At 57.4% G+C, this 26,649-nt stretch overlaps 1 protein-coding gene across 1 annotated transcript in view; it reads right to left on the bottom strand.

Annotated features, from left to right (window-relative positions):
• CCDC57 (coiled-coil domain containing 57) overlaps positions 1-23,123 on the bottom strand; it is a 75,398-nt gene extending 52,275 nt beyond the window's left edge. The window contains exons 1-19 of the mRNA XM_006886308.1: positions 22,762-23,123; positions 19,219-19,327; positions 17,481-17,582; positions 17,023-17,180; positions 16,838-16,912; positions 16,151-16,351; positions 15,550-15,708; positions 14,985-15,147; positions 14,611-14,745; positions 9,507-9,729; positions 7,953-8,114; positions 7,552-7,655; positions 5,996-6,193; positions 5,210-5,275; positions 3,026-3,209; positions 2,236-2,294; positions 1,669-1,792; positions 839-1,076; positions 34-202 (exon numbers count right to left, since the gene is read on the bottom strand). Coding sequence (XP_006886370.1) covers positions 34-202; positions 839-1,076; positions 1,669-1,792; positions 2,236-2,294; positions 3,026-3,209; positions 5,210-5,275; positions 5,996-6,193; positions 7,552-7,655; positions 7,953-8,114; positions 9,507-9,729; positions 14,611-14,745; positions 14,985-15,147; positions 15,550-15,708; positions 16,151-16,351; positions 16,838-16,912; positions 17,023-17,180; positions 17,481-17,582; positions 19,219-19,327; positions 22,762-23,123 — 2,991 coding nt within the window. The remainder of the gene's footprint in view (positions 1-33; positions 203-838; positions 1,077-1,668; positions 1,793-2,235; positions 2,295-3,025; positions 3,210-5,209; positions 5,276-5,995; positions 6,194-7,551; positions 7,656-7,952; positions 8,115-9,506; positions 9,730-14,610; positions 14,746-14,984; positions 15,148-15,549; positions 15,709-16,150; positions 16,352-16,837; positions 16,913-17,022; positions 17,181-17,480; positions 17,583-19,218; positions 19,328-22,761) is intronic.
• Positions 23,124-26,649: the final 3,526 nt, after the last annotated feature.

Genomic DNA, 26,649 nt, shown 5'->3' with positions numbered 1-26,649 from the left:
TGCGCCTCTGCCCTGGGGGATTTGACGCCTCACTGCCAGGCTATGGGTCCGCTCCGGGTATGGAGCCAAGAGAAATGCAAAGCGAGTGTCCACATAGAAGCTGGCAGAGGAGCCGCACTGGTCCCACAGCAGGGGCAGAAACTCCACAAACACGTGCGACTGACACACAGACACACAAACGCCGAAGCAGCCACAGAACATACTGCGTGTCGCTCAGGCGAAAAAGAGGGGGCTCCACAGGCCGAGGGAGGATCGGGGCAGAGGAACCCAGAGGATGGATGGGCCACAGGTGCTGGGGAAAGGAGGGGTCCCTTTGGGGTGATGAGAATTCCCCGGCGATTTGAGGGGGGGGTCATCACAGAGCTCTGGGAATGTGCCGCAAACACCCAATTGTACAACTCCCATAGGGCGTTGTGGGGGATGTAAACATCACCCCAAGCCGCGGACAGTAAAATCTGCGGCGATGGGCAGTGTGTGGACAGATGGCTACCGTAACCAGCACATGAATGGCTGAAACCTAAACAGGAAAACAGTCGCTGTCCTCAAGTCCATCCCGACTCAGAGTTGCCCCTAGAAACGTGCTGTGATGGCACAGGAGCAAACTGCCTGTCCTTCCCTGCCAGGCCACTGAGGCGTCACAACCACCACCGAGGCACAGACTCAGGGCCCTGCGAGGGGCCAGTCCTTCCCCACCAGGCCACTGGGGGGGTCACAACTGCCACCAAGGCACAGACCCAGAGACCGCTGCCAGAGAGGTGGCCAGCCAGCCCCCCCACCCCCTGTGGGCGCTCAGCAGGGAAGATGGATGGACTGCTCCTGAAAGGTCACAGCCCCACACCCAGTGAGGGCCTCAGACAGCTGCGGGTTTGGGGTTCTCGGCAGCGCCATCAAGTGAGAAGCAGCTCGGAGCTGACCTTGCAGCAGGCTTTGGGGTCCAGGTGGACTCCCGTGCTCTCCACAGCCTCGGACACCCTTGGAGGGGCCGCTCTGTGTCCCACTTGTGCTCCGGGCTGTCACAGAGATGACCGAGTGAACATGGCTCAGGCCTCGGGCACCTCTCAGCACAACCAGGAGCCCTAGGGGTGAGGAGGCAAACACCCCAGTTCTCGCAGAGAAGGAGGGAGCCTCTAACGAGCCAGATGCTGCTCCACGACTGCTCGAAGGGTGAGAGGATGGTCCTCTCTGCAACAGGACAGTCCAGCACTGACCACGAGGCAGCGCTCACCAGACAAATCCTCAAGGAGGCGCAGGAAAAGAAGGCAAGTCCCACCTCCCCACGGACAGTCGGATTCACTCTCCTGGCCTCTCTCCCTTCAGGGAAGGCTGGATCCGAACCACACCGGGCATGGAGATCAGGTCAGAGGGGCACTGGGGGGAACGGCAGGTGGCGGGAAGGACTGGGCACCGAGCAGGAAAGCCCTTTACTGGTTGTACTGGTGGCGGGTGGGTAGTTGGGTGAACGAACAGGTGGATGGATGGATAGGTAGGTGGATAGGCAGGTTGGTAAGTGGGTGGGTAGGCAGGTAAGTGTGGATGAGTGGTGGGCAGGGGGATAGGTGGGTGGGCAGGTAGATAGTTGGAGACAGATGGGCGGAAAGGTAGGTAGGTGGGTGTGTGGGTAGGTGAGTGTGTGGGTAGGTGGGTGGGTGATTCACTGACAGACCTCACAAAGGCTGGGCTGGCCACAGGAGGCCACAGGTCGGACAAGGACAGTGTCAAGGATGAGGACGCAGGGGCTGAGAGGCCCATAGTGGCAGGCCTGGCACAGGGCCAGGTTCCGAGAGTGACAGATCTAGACATGGGGGGCTGACAGATGCACAAACACGAGACAGCACTGCAGCCACAACTGCTGGAGTCAGGTGTCTGCTGAGGGCAGGTGAGAGGAGACAGAAAGGGCGCCCCGCTACAAGCTGTAACAAGCTGTGAGGCCACTTTGTGAAAGCGGCAGAAAAACACCAGCCTGGGACCCCAGGGGCCAAGCCCACACGTGCCCTTGACTGGGGCGGGGTGGGGAGGGTGGTCCACACATCGGCTTCCGGGAACACCTGCTGCGGAAGCTGTTGGGACACTACCCTGTGGTGAGGGGGCTCTTGGAACCAGGCCTCTTCCATCTTCTGGGAAAGGTGACGTCCAGCTGAGGTCTCAGGACACTCAAGTGAACCTCTGGTGAGGTCCGCCAGCTGAGTCCCAGCCGATGACATACTGGTGCCATGCCAACGATGGGGGTCCGCTCACACTGTCGTCCACACCACTGTCCACGTCACTGTGCTCACTGCTCTGAACCAGCACCCCAACTGCACACCAGCACCCAGTGCCCTCAAGTGCTTCCTGTGGCTGAGCTGAGCTCCTGGCCCTTCCCTGTCCCCCCAGGGACCCTGCAGTGACCACAAGTCAGGAGGAGAGCCTGACAGGCCTGGGAAGTCCAGTACAGAAGCACCCACAACCCATGTCCCTTCAAAACGTTCCTGGAACGAGTCAGCAGCCTGGGCGTGAGCCCTGGACCACCCCCGGGGGCCTGGCCCCTGGGCCTCTGCCACGCAGGCACCTGAACTCACATCTCCAGTGGTGAAGGCCTTGTGTTTTGGACACACTTCATCACAAACAGAAATGCTCTGGAAATCAGGGTCCCCTGTGAAAAGGGTCTGGGCAGATGTCTTGGACACAAGGTACAAATGGCAGAAGAGACAGGTAGGGGCGAGGCCCAGGCACAGCGTCCAGGTTCGCCTGCTGGTCTGGGCAGGCCACTGGCGCTGTGGGCTGGGCGTTCCTGAATGCCAGCTACCAAGAGGCCACCCAGTGGCCCTGGGGGCACATGGCCCTCATCTGGGAAGCCACCAGCCCGCAGGCTTTCTCACACTGGCTCTCAGGCCAGGTCCAGAACCAGGCCCTGCGAAGGCCTTGGTGGGACCCAACTCCATCCACGGAGAGCTGCTCTGTCCTCCCAGGCTCAGATGTCACATGCAGCCCTGCCAGCCCCAGCTTCCGGTCCCCGGTCCCAGCCCTGGCCTGGCCCCGGCCTACTCACTCTGGTGTCGCAGCCACGCGCGCAGCCGGTTCCCCGTCTCCACGAGCTGCTCCTTCTCCCTCTGTAGACGCAGGATGTTTTGGGCTGCGGCCCTCAGCTGCCGCCTGAGCTGGAGCTCAGCAGGGTGTGGTGTGGGCTGGGGGGCCAAGACCCTGGTGCCTGTGTGCTCACCGCCAGCAGGACCCTGCAATGTCAATCCACAGGCCATCAGGGGTGATGGTCACCCAGGAGGGGCTCTTGTGGGCCAATGCTTTTGCTTTCCTGTATCCTGGAACCCCTGACTCCGAGTGCCCCCTCTCACCCTGGCTCCTCCCAGCAGGCATCTCTGCCCCCATCACTGGGGACACTCATCCAACAGAGAAAACAAGATGGCCCGACCTCACAGTGGATAGAGGAGGATGGTGTGTGGGGTCACTGCCTGCCCCATCCCGCCCAGAGGGTACAGCCGCAGGCCTTCCCCTTCTACTGCTCTGCCCCTCCTCGAGAGGACAGTGAATGCCAGCCAACCCCATTGTCCACCAGGCCACACAGTGGCCTAAAGACTGTCCCCCTAGTCCAAGACAGTTGGTGCTGTTCCCGCCTCTCATGCCTGATGGGCCAGCCCAGCTGATGCTCACATCGGGGCACTGGGCACCCCTTCATCCCTTGGACACCAGTGGGTAAGCACCTGGTCCCAGGGGAGCTGAGGGGGGAGGCCCTGCCCTCTGTGCCTCCTCAGCCTGTGAAAGACCCATTGTGTGGCCTGGCAGGGCACCACCCAGGGCAAAGGCGGGCCAGTGCAGCGCCTGCTTCCACATGTACTGTGTGTGCTCTCCTGGGGCAGGCAAGATGGAGGAGGACAGGGCCAGCAGGGCCAGCACTGAGACCATGGTGCCCTGGAGACAGCCCCAGACACCCTGGGAGACAATTTGGCCTCCATCCTGGAAGGAGGGACCCCTCTCCAACCCAGCAGGAGCCCATAAGCAAGGTGTCACAGCCCCAAGGGGAATGGTTGGATGGAGATGGGTCTGAGGAACAGGCACCTGGAGACCAGCCACAGCCAGGGAACCTAGTAGGGACAGACAGCAGACAGACATGTTGGGACAGTGTCATGCCTTCCTGTGTGGCCGGCTGAGAGTGAGCCGGGGGGAAGAAGCACAGGGCTATGACGCAGGGACAGCTGCCACATGGCTAACATAGGGAAAGCCCTCCTGGAGACGAGAACTTAGGAAACCTCAGAGCAGATTCAGAACACAGCTCTCTCTCGAGCAGAACCCCTAAAACCAGCGGGGTCAGAGCTGACAGCTTGGGATCCGTCCAGCGGGCAGCATTCTAATTTAAGGCCAGCAGGAGCCCCTGCTCTGTGCCTGGGAGGTCCCCTCACCTGTTTACCCTGATGTCCCTGTCAGAGCACAGACCCCATGACCCGGCCGAAAGCCTCTGCTCGAACCACACCCTGACCCCAGAAGCCTGTGTTCTTGCCTAGCACCTTGGGAAGGACAGGGCATTACTGTGAGGGATCTAGACAGGGCAACCTGGGTTGATGAAATTTTGTGTCCACAGAGGACCTTCGGTCAGCCTGCGGCGTGGTCTCTACCTCTCTGTGACCCAGGCAGGTCATGCTCCCATCCTCACCGCCACAGGAGCGAGATGAAGGACGATGGTAACATACTGCCCCCTAGTGCCAGGCCACATGCAGATGGCAGAGCCCAAGATGGGGTTCCCACGGTCCCAGCCCAGCAAGAGCTACAGAGATGGCCATCGTGTGTTGGTCTGCCCCCACCTCAACTCCCGTTCTGTGGCCAAGGTGTGTCCACATCCTCTCTGCCTCCTGTCTGTGGCCATGGCAAGAGGAGAAGCAGCAGCCCTGGGGACGTCCGTAGGCCCTTGACCAGCTCTTCCCTGTGGGGGCAGTGTTAGCTTTTTATTTGATGGAAACTGGAACTTACGGAAGGGCTGTGAGGAAGTTCAGAATCAGGCTCACAGGACCACCTGAAGGGCCCAGGACTATCACCCAGCTACCCAAAGGGCACAGGGGCCTCCATGTCTTCCCCCAGCGCAAGCGGCCTGCACCAGCCCCTTCCCATGGGCTTGGAGGGCTGAGAGGCAGTTCTGGGGCCTTGGGGAGTCCACCATGGCCACTGTGCGACCACTTCATCTAAAATCATCACCATTCTCCAATCCTTCTCATTCACACTTCCTCACTGTAACAGACATGGAGAGGAGGGGGCCTTCTGCTACACGGGGTGAGGGGGGTGTCCTGTCTTCTACCTGGGGGCAGCAGCACACATGTTGAGAGAGCGAATGAACAGGACACGGGGATCCTGCCTTCTACATAGGGACAGTGTGAGGAGGACGTAACAGTGCTGGGAGAGGGGACAAAGTGAGGCTTCACATATGAGCCCAGCAAGTCAGGTGAGGCCCCAGGGCAGGCGAGGCTTGTTCCCCAGGTCCTGCACCTTGGCAGCAGGTACAGATGCTCTCAAGCCCCTGCCTCCCTCACTCTCCTGTCCTTTGTCTCCTGCTGGCTCCTTGTCCTGGTCGCCCAAACACTGTGTCTGCTTCAGTCCCTTCTAGTCCTTGCTTGACAGGGGACTTGGGACTAGGTCCCTCCCTTGGACACCCCTGGTTCTCTGCTCTCAAACCCAGCAGGAGCTGGGGACCTTCAGAGATCCCTGAGACCTCGTCTTTCAGACCTGCTCCATCAGATCTTTCTTCAGACCTCGTCCCTCAGACTGTGTCGCAGACCCCACCCCCCGACCCCCACCCCCCGGCCCAGACATGCTCCTTCAGACCTGCTCTGCCCTGTCTCCTTCCTCAGACTTCCTCCATGAGATCTGCTCTCTCTGACCTCCTCCCCGAGACCTCTACCCCTGGACCTGCTCTGCCCTGTCTCCTCCCTCGGACTTCCTCCATGAAATCTGCTCTCTCTGACCTCCCAGGAGCCCCCTGGGACTCTGCTGTCAGTGCCAGCAGCGGCCAGGCACCCACCTGCTCCCCGAGGGTGGAGTTCTCCGGGGCTCTCGGCTGTCCCTCACACACAACCTCTCCTTCCTTCTGAGCAGTGGTCAGATGCTTCTCCAGCTCAGTCACCTGCTTGCCCAATTCCAAGACCTCCACGTGCACCTGATCCACCTCTCGGGACAGCCGGAACCAGATAGTGTCCATTTCTGGAGGTTTCTGTAAGAGCTAGTCATACAGGGGATGGGTCAGGAGGGAGAGGATGTGGAAACTCCAGCAAGTCCCAGGGGACAGGGCAGGAGATGGCCTGAGGGTGCAGGTCTGATGGAGGAGGTCTTAGGTGCTGGTCTTAGGGTACAGGCCTGAGGGAAGAGGTCTGAGGAAGGAAGTCTAAGGGAGGAGGTCCATGGCAGTGAGTCTGATGGGTGCACTTAGATCAGTCTGAAGGAGATTGGGGTGTGCCCAGGAAGAGCAAACACTGCACAAGCAGGAAGTGAAGGACGCCCCTTGCCCGACCATCAGGTCCACACATCTCAAGTGTGAAGCTCCTTGGACAGACAGCTGAGTCCTGGGGTTTCATGGACATGGGGTGCAGGCAGGTGGACAGGGCCGGCATCAGGCCTCACGTAGATGGGGAAAGAGACTCAGCCCTCCCCATGAACTGGAGAGAGGTGAATCTGCAGGTGGCAGGGGAGTCACAGTGTGGAGAAGGAGCTGCAGCCACCGGGAAAGTTTCAGCCCGAAAAGACAGAGTAATGGTAGGCATAGTTCAATAAGGATTAATTTTATAAAACACAATGTATGGGAATGACTGTATGAAACAAATATCAATGAAGGAAAGCGTGAAACATAATGTATATGAATTTTGTCTGCAAATCAATATAACTTTTTTTTTAAAAAAAGGACAAAGGAGACTGTGAGTGCGGACGGAGCAGTCACATCCTCAGAGGATATGGCCAGCTGGGGTGGATTATGGCTTGGTTTTGGGACACGGTGGCCAAGGGCACTGACGAGGGCCCAGTCCCACCTGCCTCACTCCTGCCACTAGGTCAGTCAGCCACTGGAGGTCCATCTGGGCTGCTGGGGACATAGAACCCACGCTGCCTGCTGCACTGTGGACAGCTATCCTTCTCCTGACCAAACACACAGGAGACATGCACACACACAGCAGACATGCACACACACAGCACACACACAAAGAGCAGACATGCACGCACACAGCACACACACAGCAGACATGCACACACATATGCAAACACAGGAGCACACACATGACCATGCCGACACACATGCATGGACACGCAGCACACACATGCACGCATACAGCACATCTGCATCCACACACAGCATACCCACATAAGCACACACGTGAATAGAGGTGTGAACACAACACACATGTATGCATATGCAGCACACACATGCACAGACAGCACACGGCAACAGCACTCACGCTCACACGCTCAGGACCAGCAGGGCCTCATAACACTCGCCTGAGAGGCTTCCTTGGCTGTGTGGTTTTCCCGCAGAGGTCTCCTCCCTCCCCTGGTGTGACAGCCTGCATGTGAGGTTCAAAGGGTCAGCCTCACCTTCTCCTGGAGCCTGGAGACCAGGCAGTCCAGTAGATGCACCCGGCCCAGCATCTTCCTGCACGCCAGAACACTGGGCGTCACCTCGGCCTGCAGAGGGTCCCCTGTGGAGAGGCGGGCCAGTCAGTCAGGCTCAATGGGTCAGAAGCTTCTGGTTCTGGATGAGATGGAGCATGTACACACCATGCTGTTCTGTCACTAATTACAGAGGGCTGCTGGGAGCCACTGTGCAGGTGAGCAGGAGGGCCTGGCAGCCCCTCAGGGCTCAGGGCAGCCTCTTGTGTGTCTACTTCCAGCCTCGGTGCAAGCATGGCCCATGTCCTAGCGCGCCTTGGATCAGGAGGCTGTCCTCTGAAGGGAGAGGCAGGCCGGCAGCGGGTGGAACCCTGGGCCACACTCACCCTGTGAGACAGGACTCTCGCCAACTGCACCGACTGGGAACTGAACTCCAGTAGAAGATGAGGACACCTTCGGAGGACCTGACCCATCTGCTAACTGTTCTTCTAGTTTTTTAAATTTATGCTTTAGATTTTGTATTTCTGCTTCAAGAGCCAGAACATAATCTGCCAAAACAAAGAAAATATTTTAAAACACACAGCCACGTATGCACCTGCCACACAAGAGCTCCAGGGCACAGGGCTGCCGCCTGCCCACTGCCTTCTCCCCTCCTCCCACTTTCACATAGCTGTGGGCATTATGTTAACAAGCTCATCCAGACCACACAGCAGGGTCCCCGATGCCTCTTCTCATTAAAGAAGCAGCACGCGCACCCCCCGCCCAAGGCACACCCAGGGCTCGGCCCTCAGAGTGCTGGTGGAAGAGTGCGCAACGGGTTCTACAAATCCAGAGGACTGACTATTCCAACTCCACCCGATGTCCCAGGGACAAGGACAATCTCCTCCTGTGCGGTGTGCAGCCTCTTACAAGTTGGTTTCAACTTGACATCAGTGAGTGGGGTGCTACAGAGAGAGGCAGAGAAGACAGAGAGCGTCTTCCCTAGACCTGACGCTGACCCAGACCTCTAGCCTAAAACTGTGCAGCCAGAAACCCTTGTTCTTGAACGTCACTGCCTGGGTGTCGTGTGTGACAGCAGTAACAGTGCAGCCCACAAAAGCCCTCCTCCACCGCTGTGTGTGCGCAGCACTCAGGTTCCAGCCAGGCTACTGGGGAGCCCATTCACCTATCACGCTGCACAACAGCAACACCCATCTGGCAGGAGCGAGCCCCAAGGTGCAAGATGAGACTGCTGCTGGTTGTGCTGGTGGAAGTGGTGCGTGGACTCGCCAGCCCGGGTCATGGGGTGACATGTCATGGGATGACATGGCCACCGTCCATGTCTATGGAGAACACTGGCTTGGCATCTACCTGGTTTTTAGGATGGAACCACGTTGACAGATGAGAAGTGGGTACACTTAAAATGCCTCAGGGTCATCTGTTTTCAGACACAGTGTGGGAAATGATGGGGAGCTCTGGGGGCCTACTGGGTACAGCTGTGCTGCCAACCCAGAGACTGAGGGCCCGCGTCCACCACCTGTTTCATGGGAGAAAGATGGAAACCCACGGGAGAGTCGGCTCCACTGGATGGCAGTGAGCGAGCACAATGCAGCCACCACTCACTGCCCACAAGGCAGCGGCTCCCCCTCAGCTGTGCCACACGATACCCTGCAGGTGGGCACCAGGGTCTGGTGTGCCCGCAGCCCTTCTGTGGTGGGGCAGCACGCTCAAGAGGCTGGTCCAGGGGTCAAATGGCTCCCTCATGCCTTCCCTTCCGCAGGCCAGTGAAAACTTGAGCCTTTGCTGTAAAATGTAAGATTCGTTCTCAGAGCAAAAGCAGCTCTCAGACTTTATCAACCCAGTGAACAAAAAACCACTTCTGACCCGCCACTGCCGAGTGCGTTTCAGAGACTGAAGCAAGCAGAGCTCTTGTTCTTGTCCTGTCTGCCAGTCCCACGCACCTGGGGCAGCAGGGTCCACTACAGCACTCGCATCAGGCTGGGTTCCGTGTGAGCTCTCTCCTCCCGGGCAGGCAGAGGGCAGGACGTGCCTACTGAGTGCCTCCATGTCCCACCTCATCTGGGCAACAGCACTGCGCAAGCTGGCGTTCTGCTCCCGGAGCCTCTGGGTCTCACTGGATGGAGAACCCCGACTCACATCGTCCTCACCAGGCCCCACAAGCGTCTGTGAAGCAAACAAGAAAAACAATCTGCCAACAGCCACACAGGGCAGAGCTGAGCAATCGACAGAGGGACAGAGGCAGTTCAGAGGTGACAGGACTGTCCTCGCAACAACAGGACGGGGACACAAACCACCTGAGCCACATTCCAACGCTGTGGCTGAATGACCTGAAGCCCATCACAGAACCAACTGTGGGGTGTCATCCAAGAAACCCTCAGAGGAAAAGAGATAAAAGCTGGACAGAGGAGTGTGCAGAAACCTGAATGGTGACACCACAAAGCACAATCCACGAAAGGGGAAATCGAGAAGATGGCTTCAAAGAATGACAAGTCACACATCTGACAAAGGATCAAAGCCAGAACATGCTCAGAACTTGCTTCAATCCAACAATGAGAAGCTGGCATGCCAGGTGGAAACGGCAAAACGGACCATCTCCTCGTTCATAGCCTACACATTTTATTTGCGTGGTCCCACCTTGTTTACAGGATTAGCAAGCTATCAAGTCCCCTTGGTGGGTCACCAACACCTCATGCTTGTACAGTGCTACCAGCCATATAAGTCCTGAAGAGCAATAAAGTTAGTCCAAGACTAAGGTGCACCTGATTTAAGCCATAATCTTTTCAATCACCTGCCATGCATGTGATCACGGGACAGCGAATAAGGAAGACAGAGGACAGAGGCCTCTGAATACTGAATATCCAGCGGATGGCCAAAAGAACAGAGGCATGTCCTGGACGAGGTCAGTCCGGAGTGCTCCTTGGAGGCATGAATGGCGAAGCTTTGTCTCCCTACTTTGGGCACGTTGTGAGGAGAGTCCAGTCCTCAGAAAGAGGCAGCATGCCTGGAAAGGTGAAGGACCAGCAAGGGATACGGCCTCCGATGAGACGGACACCGTGATGCGGCCTTGGGCTGGAGTGTGTCCGGGATGAGGACGGCGCAGGGCAGGACACGGTTCAGCTCTGTTGTTCACGCTACGCGTCATACTCCACGGCACCTCGCCACCAGCAGCCCAGTGATAGAAGTCAGCCCAAAGCTGGAAAAGCCGTACTGAACGTGCTACACCACAGAGGTAACGGGAGAGGAACTCCTGGACAACATCAGCCTCTTTTCTGCTTACCGTAATGTGCCTACTGGCCTAGTGGTAAGGGTTCTGTTCTGCCATGTGGGAAAGGGAAGGCTTTGATCTTCCTCAGCCAACACTTTGAATCCTCTTCACCTTCAGCCGAGTTACATCGTCTGAATATCACACATTGTTAGGAGTCTTCCCCCAGTCCTGATGCCCTGTTCACAGTCCAGCGTCATGGCTTGTCTGTGAGCATGCTGATGGAATTATTACAGTGAACTGATACAACCCAGATGAACGACTTTTCTGACTTCAAACCCTGATGTGTCCCCTTGAAAGACGGACTCTTCTATGTGCAGGTCCCTCATGAGCACAAGGAAATGTTCTAAACATCCGCTTTCCACAATATTACCCATAATTCGTCCATGAACCCCGCACTGATACCTGTGCACCATCAATAAAGCCCAGGGAAACACGTTCTGGTGTTCCATGCCTTCAGACAGGATCCAGCTGACATCAGCAATGTCATCCACTGCACATGGTTTTCTGAATCCAGCTTAGCTTTCTGGCAGTTCCCTATGGATGCAAACCATTTTAAACTACTTTCAGCAGGACGCTGCCAGTGTGTGGAAGCAATGGTGTTCTGCAGCCTGGCTGTAATCTCTCCTCGCTGTTTGGCCAAGCAGCTGTCTTCCAAATGTCTCGGCAGAGATGAGCGTGTTCCTGGCACTGCACCCACATAGCGGCAGGTTCTGTCGGCACTGCAGCGATTCCTTGTCTTATGCTAAGGCTGTCAGTGTCACTTGGGCCTCTAGGTTCCACACCATCTCGTAGAGGTCACACCTAGCATGGCACAGGCTGCCCCAGGAGTCCGAGCTGGCCTGACCCTATTCAAACTTGCCTTCGTCCACTTACAGGGCCGGTGACCCTGGATGTGCCTTATCACTTGTCATCAGGGCTGACAGCGCCACCTTACGCAGCCCTGCAGGTGGGCCTCTAGCGCCAGTGAGCCGCAGACCTCAGCGCGTAGGCGAGGGTGGTGGCAGCGCAGTCTGCAGGAAGCTAACCCCAATGCTGCCGTCTCTGGAGGCCCAACTCCACCAGCCGCTCAGGGGAAAAGGCCCATCCTGTACAATTTACAGCTTTGGAAACCCAGAGGAGAGCTCAGCATTAGACACCGACCTTCCCAGCTGGCCCCATCCCTCCTCCTGAGTCACCCGCCTCTGCAGTGGGGTCTTGGAAGAACGAGGCCCAGTGCTACCCATAACCCAGCATCCACCCCGAGGAAGCCCGGGAACCCACTCACCTGCCTCAGTGGCCTCCCACACTCTCTGGCCCTTAACTTGATACTAAGCAGGGCCTAGAGCTCTGGTGGCTTAGTGGCAAGAAACTGCACTGCAATTCCAAATGCACACCGTTCAGATCCACCAGACGCTCCGTGGGAGAGGGATGGGCAATCTCCTCCTGTACGATTTATTGCTTCTGAAAACCCGCTGGAGGGTGAGCTATGGGTCAGTCCTGACCTGTGCCGCACTTAACAACAGGGAGGGCCTAGGGTTAGCTAACACCTCACACCCTATCTGATAGCCAGAGGTTAGGCTAAAGGCCCCTGGGCTGGCCCCATGATAAGATGTCAAAGGTCCTGTTACATAGGCCCTAAGCAGGCTCTGCTCTGACTGGTCCAGACCCCAAAGCACTTCTAAGGCCCACTGTTTACTTAACAAAGAAATTAGCCAGTGATAGTCTCCCAGGCCTGCAAGTAAGACTCTGTGTATGGGGGGTGTGTGTGTGTGTGTGTGTGTGTGTGTGTGTGGCCACAAAAGGGCCTTTGTCTCCTTTGTTGTGGGGCTCTGGGCATACCTGACCTGCACGCACACCACCCAGGCCTCTGCGATGTGACAGTGTGATGGCCTCCAACAAGCTGACAAGCTCACGGGACAGCTGGGCACAGTCAGGCCTGAAACAGCGTTGTGGCTGGCCTGGGAACAGTTTGCCTTGGGAAGGGTCATTTCCTCGCTGGGCTGGTGTTGGCCCTGGGAACGTAAGGCTGGATGTGGACAGCAGCCCCAGTAGAGTGGATGGGCCGCAGCCAGGTCATGCCATGTGGAGCCCCTATCAAATCTGGGCCTGAGTGCACAGCACCCAAGCAAGTGGCTTGAATCCTTCTCAGGCCTGTCTCCCACAATGACCACTGGTGTTGTTACGTGCTATTAAGTTCCATAATCACTGAGGGCCTGGCAAGTGTGCCCACTCTGCTCAGAGAGCTCCTCCAGGAAGCCTGGGGGCTCTGCCACCTTGGGCAGCTGGGCAGGGACTTTCTTGAGGGTCAGAGGTCAGCTACGATGTCAGTGGGTGGGGTTGTGCTAACTCCAGCAGGCTCAGTGCTGTCCTGGGTGCTGCAGCTGGACACCAGCTTCTCTGGGGCCTGGCTGGGAGGGGAAGACTTATGGGGTCCATGGCAGTGTCACAGTTGGCACACCAGGCTCACCACAATGAACTGGGCACAAAGGCCTTGTTGACCCCACATACCGCATGTGATCCCAAGGGTTCAGACAGTGGGCAGCCCCCTATTCTGAAGGCGGTTCCCTTATCTTGAATGGGCCCTTTGGGCATAGACACTGGTCAGCACTCCCTATTCTAAACATGGTCCCCTCATCCTGACCACAGCCTCTTGGTCACTGCCGGTGTTCAGCCCCCCTATTCTGCATGCACCCGTCATTCTGAACACAGCCCTCACTGATGTAAATCCTGGTTACCAACCCGTCTGAACGCGGTCCTCCCTCAGGCTCGAGAAGAAAGGTCAGAACAGCCTTGGGGAGGCCGAGGAAGGGTGACCAGTGGGCAGGAGGCGCCACTTCTAAGGTAAACCCTGCCAGTTACCTGGTCTGGCCAAGGCACCATGGTCAGGAAGGGCGACCTTAGACACAGTGTCCAGGCCAACTGAGGCCACCACATGCTGCCTCAGCCGCAGGTTGCCTGTGCCCCGACCAACAGGAGCTGTGTCCTGTGTCCTTCTGCCCAGGAGCTGTTCTTCATTCAGAAAGCCAGCTTCCCGGCTCCAGGTCACAGCCTCGTGGCTCCCTCACAGGCCCTGCTCAAGTCTTCCTCCTCACAGGTGGCTCATGCAGGTCAGAGGCTGTACCAGAGTGGTGCTTTCTGCATGGGGACTGAACCTACAGACGCAGTGGGAATGGATGGGCCAGGAGAGCCCTGCTTGCTGGCAGCACCCCCAGAGGACTCTGGGGAGCTAGGCCCAGCTGTCGACCGTAGGGAAGAGAGAGTGGGGAAATGGGGGTAGTTTTCTGGGTGACAACATCATCTCAGAAGGGTGGCTGGGTGGTCAGAACACCAGCTGTGGGTGACCTGCCATGGTAAGACACGACAGAATGGGGACAGGAAAAGCCTCTCAGGGCAGGACTGGTCCCTCTCGCTCCCCACCCATCCCGCCTCCTCCGACTCCTGACATCCTACGGCTCCTCTCACCACATCTTAGAGTGAAGTGTGACGAAGAGGAAACAGTCAGCAGATGACGTCTCTGGGACAGGCCCAGACATAGGATGAGAGTCGAGATGTGTCGGTCAGACCCACGGCCAGGCAGGAGGCACAGTGTGGAGCGGCCACTACCCCTGGGGACCATGTCCCCGGCCTTCCTTGGTGGCGTGTGGTGGAGCCATGGGGCTCTGGGCTGAAGCTGTCTCTTCGTGAGTCAGGTCCCAGAAGCCTTGCCCAGTAGAGGCACAGAACAGATGGCTGGCTTCCCACTCACATGTAGGGTGGTGCAGGGGCCAGAGAGGATGGGCTCGAGGGCCAGGGGATCTAACCTGCTCCTCCCTCTCAGGAACCAGCCCGTGTGTCCTCAGCGTGCGTACTGCCTGGTCTCTCTCCAAGGTCAAGGCCTTCAGCACCTCCTCCTTGTCACACAGCCTCTGCTCTGCCTGCTGGAGCCTGGCTGCTACCTGTGGAAACGGAGGTAAAGCAATTCTGTGGCCCAGGAACAGGCCAGCCAGAAGAGGTCTCCCCCACCCCACCCCCAGGGAACCAATGGTGCAGGACACACATGGCATGTGCCCAGGACATTGCCACCCGTGGACAACCCCCTGTGACCCTTGGCTCTGGAGTAGGGGTGCCAGCAGACCACCCTGAGAAGCTGAGGCCAGGTCCTCGAACTGTGGTACTGATCCCTCAGCTCACACACCTGCTCCCTGGCCTCCGCCAAGGCCTGGATCAGGTCCTCGGACCTGCGGTACTGGTCCCGCTCAGCGGTGTCAAGGCGGCACTGCCAGTCAAGTGCCAGCTGCACCTTGTCACGCTGCAGGCTCTGCTCCCTGCCCACAGCAGCCGCCAGCTGCAGCTTGTACCTGAGAGGTGACCCCAGCTCAGCCCCTGGGACCTGGTCCTGGCGGAGCATCCTCCTTCCTCCCTCTTCCGTCCTCCATGCCCCCCTCTCCCTATTCCCCCTCCTTTCTCCTTCCTCTCCCCCCTTTCCTCCTCCATCCCACCCCCTCCTCCTGCCCCTACATACTATAATCTTCCTCTCTCCTCCTTCTGGGGCCCCAGGCTGCCGGGAACCACTCCAACCACCTGGGCCAACTGTCCCAAGGCCTTCAACCTGACTCACCCTCAACTCATGTGCTGTCTCCTCAATCTGAGTGCCCTACCTGGCCCCCATCACCTCACTTAGGCAGAGCTGCACACAGGGCTCTGTGACCACCCCCCAGTGACCAGTCCTTTCGTCTGTGGATGCCACCTGGGCTGGCTACCTGTCGATGTCCTGCTGGAGCTGGGCAGACTGGGCCCTCAGATTCACTGCCTCCTCCTGCAGGGTGTGTGCCTGCAGGTCCTTGGACACAGCTTCCTTGGAGAGTTCAGCCACCTGGGCATCCCAGGCAGACTGCAGAGCAGACAGCTCCTCCCGAAGTCTGCACAGAGAGAGCGCCACACCCCAACCTTCACAGGTGCATGGAGGTGCACACAGGTACACAATACATGCCTCATCTTCACAGCAAAGCCCAGGCAGTGAGGACACCACACCCCATCTAACACAGGGTCCACACACAGCATGCACAGGTACACACTCGGGAAATGCTGCAAAGCTGAGCCTCCATGCCATCTCCAGGCATCACATGCCACCCCAGCCCCACTTCACATATGCAAGCTGGGACCCCCTCCACCTGTCATATGCACAGGCTGGAATCACCCCTTCCCCACACATCATACATGAAAAATTGGAACCACTCCCTCCATGTTGTGTGTGCAGGCTGAGATTCCCCTATGTCACACATGCAGGCTGGGACACCCCCATGTCACGTGTACAGGCTGGGTCCCCCCCTGTCACACATGCAGGCTGGCACTCCCACTCACCGGTCTACCACGACATTGTGGTCGCGTGCAGCTTCGGCCTGTGCCCACTCTGCCTGGCAAAGCCGCTTCTCCAGCCCCTCGCTGTGAGCCTGCATCTCCAGAGCACGCGCCTCCAGGGCCTGCAGCTGTTCCACGTGGGCCTCCTTCACTGAGGCCAGCACCACGTCTCGCTCCTGGGCCAGACGCTCCAGCTCTTTGTGCCTGGGACAGCACGGCAGGGGCTCCTCAGGGCCCCTGCTCTTTCTGCACCAGCAGCCTTCTCTGCTGGAGCTGTGATCCCCCATGTCCCCCTGCGTGCTGCCTTGTCTGTGCGCCCCTAGACCCTGCCCATCACTCTTCATGGTACACAGTAAGCAGAGCGGGGTGTTGGCCCCAGGGCCAGACAAGAGGATGCACAGCATAACTCCAGTGCCATCTCCCCCAGCCAGAGGTCACCTGAGGGGCTGATGGGCCTAGCACACAGCATGACCAAGCATGGGCCCAGTCCTATCCCAGGCACCAGGCTCTGCCATGTCACAGCTGTGGCCAGGCCGCAAGATCATCTGGTGGTGATGCTGACCAAAGCAGGACCTATACCCAGCTCCTGTCACCACAGGGTCATCTACAAGGGTAGATGGCTGACCAGAACACGTCCCCACACCCACTGCCCATCCCGACAGGGTCATCAACAGGCGGCACAACGCTTACTTCCTCCTGACCGCCTCCCGCTCCTTTGTCCAGGCCAGCTGTGCACAACGGAGCTTGCTCTCCAAGTCCTTTATCCTAAAGAGAAGCAGTCATGTGTGGACACAGCAGAAAAGGGACAGAAGCCAAGGCTGGCCTGGGCAGGCAGAAGGGCAGTGCCTCGAGCCCGGCCACACTGCACTGCGTACCGGGCATCCTTGACGGCCGCCAAGTCCTTGAGCTCCTGGTCCCTGTGCATCACCTCCTGCTGCAGCTGCTCATTGGCTGTCTCTGCTCTCTTCAGAGACTCTGCTGCCTCGGCGCCAGCTTCCTTCAGGGCCGCCAGCTCCCTCTTCAACAGTTTAACCTGCAAGAGGAAATGATGACTCACAGACAAGGTCAGCAGGATACTGTCTCTATTTTGCCAGGATCAAGGGGGGCGTGGAAAAGCAGAACTTGAGAAGTGGCTTGTGTACGTCTCTTGGTGCACACGGGTCCCTGTGTATGTCCGTCAGTGCACACGGATCCCCATGCACACGTCTGTCGGCTCACACGGGTCCTCCCCGTGCACACGTCTGTCGGCTCACTAATCCAGGGTACTGGTATTTGTCTCACTGTCAATCCCTTCCCTACCCTGCAGAGGGTCACCCCATGGATGGTGTGTCACCTTGAGCTCCTGGGTCAGCACTGCACTGCTCATGGCATCGGCCTGCAGGCGGCATTCATGCTCCCTCCTCCTCATCTCAGACTCAAAGTCCAGCTGGAGCTCCTGCATAAGAAAGAGCCCCACGAGGGCAGCCCATCAGAAGGCCCACCAGTCGGCCCTCAGCCAGCACCAGAAGGGGCCCCACGAGGGTGGTCCACCAGGAGGACCAGTGGTCAGCCCTCAGCCTGCACGAGAAGGGGCCCCACGAGGGTGGCCCACCAGGAGGCCTGCCGGCCAGACCTCAACCTGGATCACTGGACTGCGAGGAAGCTGGTAAACCCCATGGAGTGGAATGAAGTCAGGGACACCAGCAGGGAGGCCTCTGTCCATACGGCTGGTGGCCCACATGGCTTATGCACATCCCCGAGGTGGTGGAGGGGGCTGTTCTTGTCTCCCCAGCCCTGTGGGGTTTGCAGTGTTCAGTGAACCTGGTCACAGGCCGCTGCGGCCACCTTGCTCACTGGTGTCTTCTGGCACCTCAGCCGTGGCTGGGCCACCAGAGCTTCCACTCACAGGGAGAGGCAAGGATCCCCGGGCAGCCTACATCAGCACTCGACCTGGAGCTGTCTGCTCCTCCTGCCTAGCTCTCACAGCAGCTCCACCCACTGATCAAACCAGAGTGGACAGCCACACTGGTCACTGCATGGGGACAAACAGCCCTGCACAACTCAACTGTGAAGGCCGGCGCTGCCTATGGATGGGAGCGCACAGCTCCAAACTATCCACCAGAGGGCAGTGTTCCACCAGAGCCCTATCAGAAGGTTGCCACCTTTGGGGTTGGGACCCAGGGCAGGGCCCCAGGTTCCAACCCAGGCCAAAGGCCACTGCCCACTACTGGAGAGCTCAGACAGAAGCAATGGGGGGACTGAAGCTGGAAGAGTAGCTGTCAATGCCCCAGCATCTGAGGAGGGAGGGGGTGGAAGGGACTGAGGGGGCCAGCCTACAGCACACCTCCTGACCACACAGCCCCTCTGGTGCCTCTTCTCTGCAGCGACCCCAGAGCTCATTCCTGCTGGGACTCAGAGGATGTATGGCTCCCAGAAGTCAATGGGGTTGTGCTTAAGGAAGCATTTCCATCTCTGAAGGTCCTCCAAGTTCCAGCAGCAAACGAACAATGGGCAGCATCAAGGAGAACAGGGAGGTTGTCTGGGGGACCAAAGCCGTGTCTGTGTCCACTACAGCCATATGTCCTGCCAGTGGCTGACAGCACAAGGGGGCGTGCTCAGAGCACAGCAAAGCCCCAGGTCTGCGTATCTAGGTCAGATCCCTCCTGCCCTGCTCTTAAGTTCCAGCTCAGGGTCATGGTCAGCAGTGGGTGGGAGGCTGACCAAAGTCTGGCCTGTTCCCAGAAAGATGGTTGCTCCCAGCCAGAGGGATGGTCAGCTGCTCCCACAGGGAATTCTCCCCACAGTCCCCTCCTTCGTGCAGGTGTGCAAATACAGGTGCACGTGCAACAAGTTCCCTGCTACAGCTCAAGTGCGACAGCAGATGGACCCCACCTCAGTGCACATGCAACAGCAGATGGATCTCACCTGCAACACAGGAGTGATGACAGATGGACCCCATCCTAATGCAGGTGTCACAGAGAAGACAAGTCCTGTGCAAGATGTCTTGGGTGTGCACTTGTCTCTACAGGGCGGTCTCAGGCACATACCTGTCCACAGTGCAGGTGTCCCAGACATCCCAGGTGCATACATACCTGTCTCTGCAGAACAAGCTGCCCGTCCAGCTCATGAAGCTTCCTCTGCAGTTCCCACTGCAGCTTTGTGTACTGTTCCCGAAGGTGGTCCATGTCTTCATTCTTGTCGCTGTGGTAGTGACACGCAGCAGTCAGAATTGATACACTGAGGGGCCACCACAGGTGTTCTTGAGAATCCTTCACACGCTGGGGGCGATGGGGTCTGGGGAGGTAGATATTCTGTCCCCACTTGGCGCAGTGAGCCACTACTTGAGGGCGGCACCTCCCCACCCCACTCGGGGTGCTCCCGCACACTTCCTAGCAAGGGCCTATGTTTACCTGACATGGACCCTAACAGGGTGACTGCCTGCAATGATATAAAAGGGACCCAGAGCCTCACAAGTCCAGACTGTCCCATGTGCACTGAGAACCCGTGATATGAGAACCAGCAGAACCCCAACTCAAACAGGATGAGGGCTCAGTGACAAATGCTGGAGCTGTGGGGTGGGGGTGCCCACAGGTGTTTTGTCTTCTCGGATACACCACCGTTTTCCCTGCAATGTGGCCATTTTTGCAAGGAGAGGGAGTCTGACCTCAAAACCAACGTTCTGTTGAAGGCTTTTTTATGCAGAAATTACCAATATGACTGATATTAGAAATACGTTTAGGGTTAAAGACACACAGGACCCTCAGCTCGGTAGTCAACAGTCGACGGAGAAGTAAGGGCCATGATGACAGCTATTTCTTTACGTAGGTGCCCACAGCGAGCGGCCAGGAGAAGCCGGTGGCACAGTTAGTGCAACTTAATCGGCATTCCTCTGGGCTGTGGTCACACTGTCAAGTCAAAACCAGCCCACAGCTGACCTTCCAGTGTGTTTTCAGGGACAGTAAGTCACACGGGGGAAACTGCCCATCCTTCTCCCCCAGAACTAGCTGGTAGGTGTGAGCCCCATGCCTTTGGGTTGGCAGCACGGCTCCTCAGCCCCAGGTCACCAGAGCGCCCCACTCCCGATACACACTGCCAAAGAATGAACAGGATCCCCGGCAGATAACAGCAGCATTACAAAGCATCTTCCAGGATTTTCAGTCTTTCGACTGGACAAATCCTTACAGCCTAGGAATACACTGGTAAGACTCTCAGAGCCTCGCTTCTTAAAGCCCACCTTCCACAGCACGAGGGCAGTGTGAGTAGCAGTGCCTTCCCTGCAGAGCTTTCAAACCATCCTCCACACATGAGGAATGGAACCAGACTGGCTTTGTCACGTTGTCCACTCGTCCTTTTGTCAAAGTGGAAAGAAAAAGTCAGCAAAACGGCTCCTGATCAGACACAAAAGGAAGGGAAGGGTCACACAGAAACCTAAGCCTTTGAGGAGCACATGAATGTTCACATGAAGACATCTGACGGGATTGGAGTGGCCTCTGCTTCTCCATGTGGCACGCCTGCCTCACCCAGCACCTGGCCTGGTGACCAGAGGTCACATGGTGACAGGCAGGTGTGCGTGGCAGAACAGAGGACACATAAGTTGAAAACATAACCATGAAATCACAGAACTCCGTAGGCTCCAATGGGGCGGGAATTTAACATACACTTCAATATCACATTCGCTTAATGCTCGCAGCAAGGAAAGCGTATAACCTGGGGTTTGGGCAAAGCAGGACAGAAAGGCTCTCCCAGATCCGACGTAAACATCAGGGTTAGCATTCTAATGGCAGTCACTGAAAGGTTGCTGAAATGAACGGTTTCCTTCACTCTTGTGTCGGAAGGGCCAATGGGCAGGGAGGGCAAAACCTCTCAAACAACAGCATCAGGCAGAGCAAGAGAAACTCCTTCAAGTCTAGACAGCACATGATTGTCACTTTATAAGGATTTTCCTTCAGATGAAACGACAGCTCTGGCTCCCAGCTCCTCTCCCTCTCTGAGCCTCAGTAGAGATCAGCAGGGATGCACAGGAGGTGTGTGGAAGCCCCCACAGCAGCACCAGGTCACCTGGCCATGACTGCTGTGCCTCCCCAGCCAGTCTCCTCGCAGCCTCCATGAAAATGCTCCAGCAAGCACTCTCAAACCAAAAAGCTGCCATCTCAACAGAAGGAAACTCAAGACAGTGGTCAGAGGTGGAGACCAGAAAAGAAAGTGAACAGCACATGCTTTGCAGCGAGACTCGGAGTCACCGCTGCAACGGTCGGATGGCTACAAAGCACTTCCCAGAATTCTGGGCTCAAGATGCTCACATGATGGCTAGGCGGACCTTGCAAACAAGGTAGCAAGGATCCACCAAAGGAACTGGTCAGCTTGCCAGCAATGCAGAGATAAATCCAATGAAGGAACTGGTCAGTTTTGCCATCTTGCTGAGCCTAGATAGAGCCCGCCTCAGACACAGAGGAGGGCCTTCACCACCCCCAGGAGGCCAGGCACCAAGTTCACACTTTGGGTCTGGACTCAGTGAGATGTAGGCGAGAGGGCGGTAACCCCAGACACAGCCAAGAACTGGCAGCGAGAAACTGTGGCAGTGGAAGCAGGGGGCAGGAGGAAGCCAGCACAGTGGGCTTCCGGTCCTCAGAGGAGGGCGGCAATAGCTTGGGCAGGAGGCTGCTGCTGGGCCCTGGGTGGGGCTGGGCATCCCGCCTGTGGAGTAAGACAGCCGTGTGGCTTTGGTCTGAGGCTGTCTGGTGGAGGTACCTTGGGGTGTCTGCTGGCTGAGCTGAGAGCTGTTTAGCTCTTACGCGGGGGAGGCAGAAGATGAGCAGCTGCGCCTGGACAGACGCAGGCATGGCTGAGACTCTGTCCCGATCAGAGAGCTGTGCTCTGAACTGTGGCTGGTCACTGCCCTGGTAAACCTCACGACTGGGCACGGCCACGGCAGAGAAGCTGAGTCCCAAGCCGGGTGCTTGGGTCTGAATCGGTGCAGGGTGGAGACTGAGACGTGTCTGATGTCCGCCTCCTGGCTGAGGCTGGGCTGATGGTGAGTATTCCCACCCCAGAAACTGGAGGAGGCCTGGCACCATTATGTCATCTTCAGAGGAAGATCCAAGGGCGTGAAGACAGGATGACAGACAGGTCTCCATCTAAGAGAGGAGCCTCGCAGGGCCTCAGGGGGTGTGGGCAGTGAGCACACACACCCTCACAGGGCAGGAAAGGACAGTGAGGAACCATACCACGGAAGCAAGGGCAGCTGAAAACTCCCAGGTCTGGTGGGAAAGGGACAGACAGAAGGCCAAGGAGATGCCTCCCACAGCAATGGAAGGTGATCTGAGAGCGACTTTACACTGCCGAAGAAGCCACAAGGAAGAAAATCAATGACCCTCCCCCTCCCCACTACATAAGAACAAGCGCATGGTCCGTGCCTCGCCGGTCACCAGTGCACGTGTGTGCAAGAGATCACTCAAGTTCCTTGACACATACAGCAGACCATGTACAACTGGGCAGCAGCCCTCAAATGGTCAGTGAGCCCCGAGTGGTTGGTGAGCAAGAGTGGTCAGCAGGCCCGAAACTGTCAGCGGCTCCCAAGCGGTCTGCCGTCCAGAACAGTCAGCAGTGGCAGCGGTTAGCAGGCCTCCCCAACTCACCTGTGCAGGTGCTCCAGCTCCAGGCGGTGCTCTTGCAGCGTCCACTCGTGCTGCTGCTGCAACTCCTGAACCCGCTGGGCCTCGAGGGCCAGTGCCCGCCGCAGCTTGGCCACCTCAATCTTAAGCTCACTGGCCTCAGCCTGGCGGGCCTCCTCCACACGCTGGGCCTGCGCGAAGGCCGCGTCATAGCGCTTCAGCTCCATGTCCCGCTCCTCCAGCAGCTGCAGGTTGTAGACAAAGTCCTCCTGCAGCTGCCTCAGCTGGCCCTGCAGCCATTCCAGCCGTGCAGCGTCCTGCAGCGCCCGCCACTCGCCCTCCTTGTGGGCCTGCTGCTCCTCCAGGGCCCGCTCAGGGGGCAGCATGGCCACACTGTGAGGACAGGGCTGTGAGCCCAGGCTCCAGGGTCCCCACACTGGCCACCCAGAGCCTGTGACAGACGGGGGCCACAGCAGGTCTGCCCACCTGGGAGGGACGTTCTGTGCCTCACCGGGCAGCACGCTGTAGCCAGACCCTATGCTGCTCACTCCTCAATGGAGCGCTGCCCATCCGCAGTTCACACAACACAGTAAATGCAGGCGAAGCCACAGGCTGCTTCTAAATTCAGCCTCGGGGAATGACGTGACCAGCCCACAGATAAGAAACTCCCCTTCTCACACACCCCTCCCCACTCAGAGCTGGGAGGCCGGTGAAGTGCCCGCACTGGCTCCCCTCCTGGCACTCACCATCCAGCAAAGCCGGTACCCTGGTATCCACACTCTGCGCTGCGTGGGCTGGCCCCCCTGCAGAGCACAGTAAAACATGTCCCTATCAGACTCTTGACCACCTGTGGGGGCTGCTGGGTCTCACTGCTAATCCGTGTCCAGGGCTCTCTTGCTCTGTCTGTGGGGCTCTGTCAAGGACAGTGGAGAACTGGCCTGCACACCCCATTATGTGCCGTTCTCATTTTGTGTTCCCCAAATGCCACTTTGTAACCTCCATATGCCCCGTCACCCCGCTCCCCCTCACTGGGTCACCCACATGCCCAGTGTCCTGCTGCTCTAATGTGTCCTCACATGCCCCCCATGCACTGTGTCCTTCACATTTCCCTAGTGACCCACGTACTCTGTGACCTCCACCTTCCCCAGCATGTCTCACCATCCTTGTGTCCCTCACACATACAATCACTCATGTGCACACTCTGGTCACGCGAGCAAATATTCAGAAAAATCCAATCTTAGAAACAAGAATGAGAGCAGGTTGGCATAGGTTTACTGTTTTAAGTTAACTCTGGAATTCCAAAGCCCACAGTCACTCTGTAAATTAGCAGAAATAGTGTCTTGTATGATTCAGCCCCAGGCAGTGTTTGGTCACATGGACAGAGGGTGACTAGGAGTCATATCAATCTCACAGCACCCCTAATCAACACCTACAGCAATGACATCAGTGTCAACAGTGACCACAGAAACAAAAGTGGCAACAACAGTGTCACCAACAGTGACAGCCATGTCAGTAGAGACAGTAGGCTAACAGCAACAGCAGTGACAGCAGCGACAGCCTCCCCAGGAGCCTCCCCAGGAGTGACAGCAGTGTCAGCAGAGACAGTAGGCTAACAGCGACAGCAGTGACAGCAGTGACAGCCTCACCAGCAGTGACAGTGACAGCATCACCATGAGTGACAGTGACAGCATCAGCAGTGACAACAGTGACAGCGACAGCAGCATCAGTAGCAACAGTCTCACCAGGCGTGACAGTGAGAGCATCACCAGGATTGACAGCAGCGACAGCCGCACCAGGAGTGACAGTGACAGCAGTGATAGCAGTGACAGAAGCTGCCTATTGAAGGCCCAAAGTTCACTTCACTCCTGAAATAACAATCACAAACTGAGACACATCTGCACAAATCCACATACGCATCCATGTGCAAGTCACATGCGCATGCATTGCACATTACATATACCTCACACACATGCTGTGCAATGTACACACAAACACATGCAACACACACATACACCACATGCACCAGACATGCCACACACGGCACACACACTCACACACACGTATCACAGTCTATATCATGCATATACATGCTTCATAAACACCTGTACCCCACACGCATGAACTAAGGTCTGGCCACAGTTAGTGAAAGAATGAAGAAAAAGTGGACAGTCATAGGAGTGTTCTGAGTTGGTGACTAGAGAATCCAGAGTACTCCATCACGACCAGAGCATAGGAGGCCACATCTCCACATCTCCAATTGGATGGCACTGCCCTGCCCCAGGCCACAGAGGCCCGGGTGGAGGGCCCTCAATGCCCCTGTCCCCTTGCTCCCCCCAGCAGCCCACACAGTAGGCTGTGGGCACTTCCTGCCCTGACCGAGCCCCAGCACGCTTGACTCAGCTCCCCCGGGGCAGAACTCAAGTCCCTGCCTGAACGTGAGATGCACCCTGCTCCCAAGGATGACCCCTGAGCGGATGAGGTCACCAACCCAGAAAGCCTGGTCTTTAGGAAAGGCCTCTGAGAGGGGCCTTAGCCTGTGCCCAGGAGTCAGCCCACTGTCAGGCAGGGACAGGACCGCAGAGGCCACAGAGCCCCCACTCCTGAGCGCCATCTTCAGGGCACAGAGCATATAGCTCCGTGGTCAGGAAAGGCCTGGTCAGGAACCCGGAAGTACCCGCATGAAAACTGCTCCAGTGTGCGGGGCCAGCCTCGTGGGCATGAGGCCTCGGCCTGATGGCACCCAGCAGTCCTAAGCCCGAGTGGAGGGTGAACCGCATCTGTGGGTGTGGACAGGTTGTCCCTGCAGCACATGCTGTCAGAGGTTAGGGGATGGACACTTGTGGACCCCACACAGACAGCCCCATCCTCCAGAGGAAGAGACTAAGGGGAACCCAAGTCCCCCAGGAGAGTGGAGGCCTACCTTGAGCCCTGTCCCGGGAAAAGAGCCAGATGGCTCAAGTGGACAGCAGTGATGCCCAGAGGTGGACATAAAGCTGAGGGGCAGCGTGCTGCTACGTGTGTATTTCTGCACACGCCGCACAGTGACCTCCCGTCACACTGACCAGTCTGCGAGTTCTCCTCCACAGAGTGTTAGCAGATCTGATCTGGGACCCTTTGGATCATAGCCCAACACATGATGCCCTGTGCCACAAGGACTACAACTCCCACCCACACTGCCACACAGTGCCTTGACCTAGGCTGCTTTGCAAAGCTCTAAATCCTACCAGGAGGAAACGGGCCATCTCCTCTCAGGGAGCAGCTGGTTGATTCGAACACTGGAGACATGCACTTTGGGGCAGCAGTGCAACTTGCTGCGACACACACCCATCAAAAGCTCATTGCTGTGAACTGTTACCCATTTCCGGCTGACCCTCCAGTAGGTTTTGAGAGGCAGTAAAGCACCTCTTTCTCCCGAGGAGCAGCTGGTGGATTTGAACTACCAGAGAGACGCCCTCTTTGGGTCCGCAGTGCAGCTCCCACTGACAACCTCACCAAAGTGCCGCGAGCTCATGCACAAATCACATGTACAAATGTGTAACACACACATGTGCAAGCCTACATAAACACACAGAAAACCAAAAACACACATATATATTTCTAAAGGCGCATGTCTCTGTGTATGTGCATACATAGTTAGTTAAATAAAATTTACCTTTCAGGAAACTATATACTTACATGGGGTTTGGTGGCCTCACGTTATGAAGCTGTGCCGCCAACCCAAAGCCAAGAGGCTGAAATCCTCCAGCTGCTCTGTGGCAGAAGGATAGGCAATCTCCTCCTGCAGGATTTACAGCCCCTCAAAACCCACTAGAGGGTCCTCTATGAGCCACACAACAGCCAACCCCAGCTCGTGACAACCTTCCAAGCTGGAAATGCTCACGTGAGCGGAGAGCACTGATCTCCTATCACAGA

This window comes from Elephantulus edwardii, unplaced genomic scaffold (assembly GCF_000299155.1).
Source record: "Elephantulus edwardii isolate Elephantulus edwardi_28Jun2011 unplaced genomic scaffold, EleEdw1.0 scaffold00048, whole genome shotgun sequence".
Lineage (NCBI taxonomy): Eukaryota > Metazoa > Chordata > Mammalia > Macroscelidea > Macroscelididae > Elephantulus > Elephantulus edwardii.
Note: the sequence above shows the minus strand (reverse complement) of the source record. Positions and strands in the feature narration are given on the sequence as shown.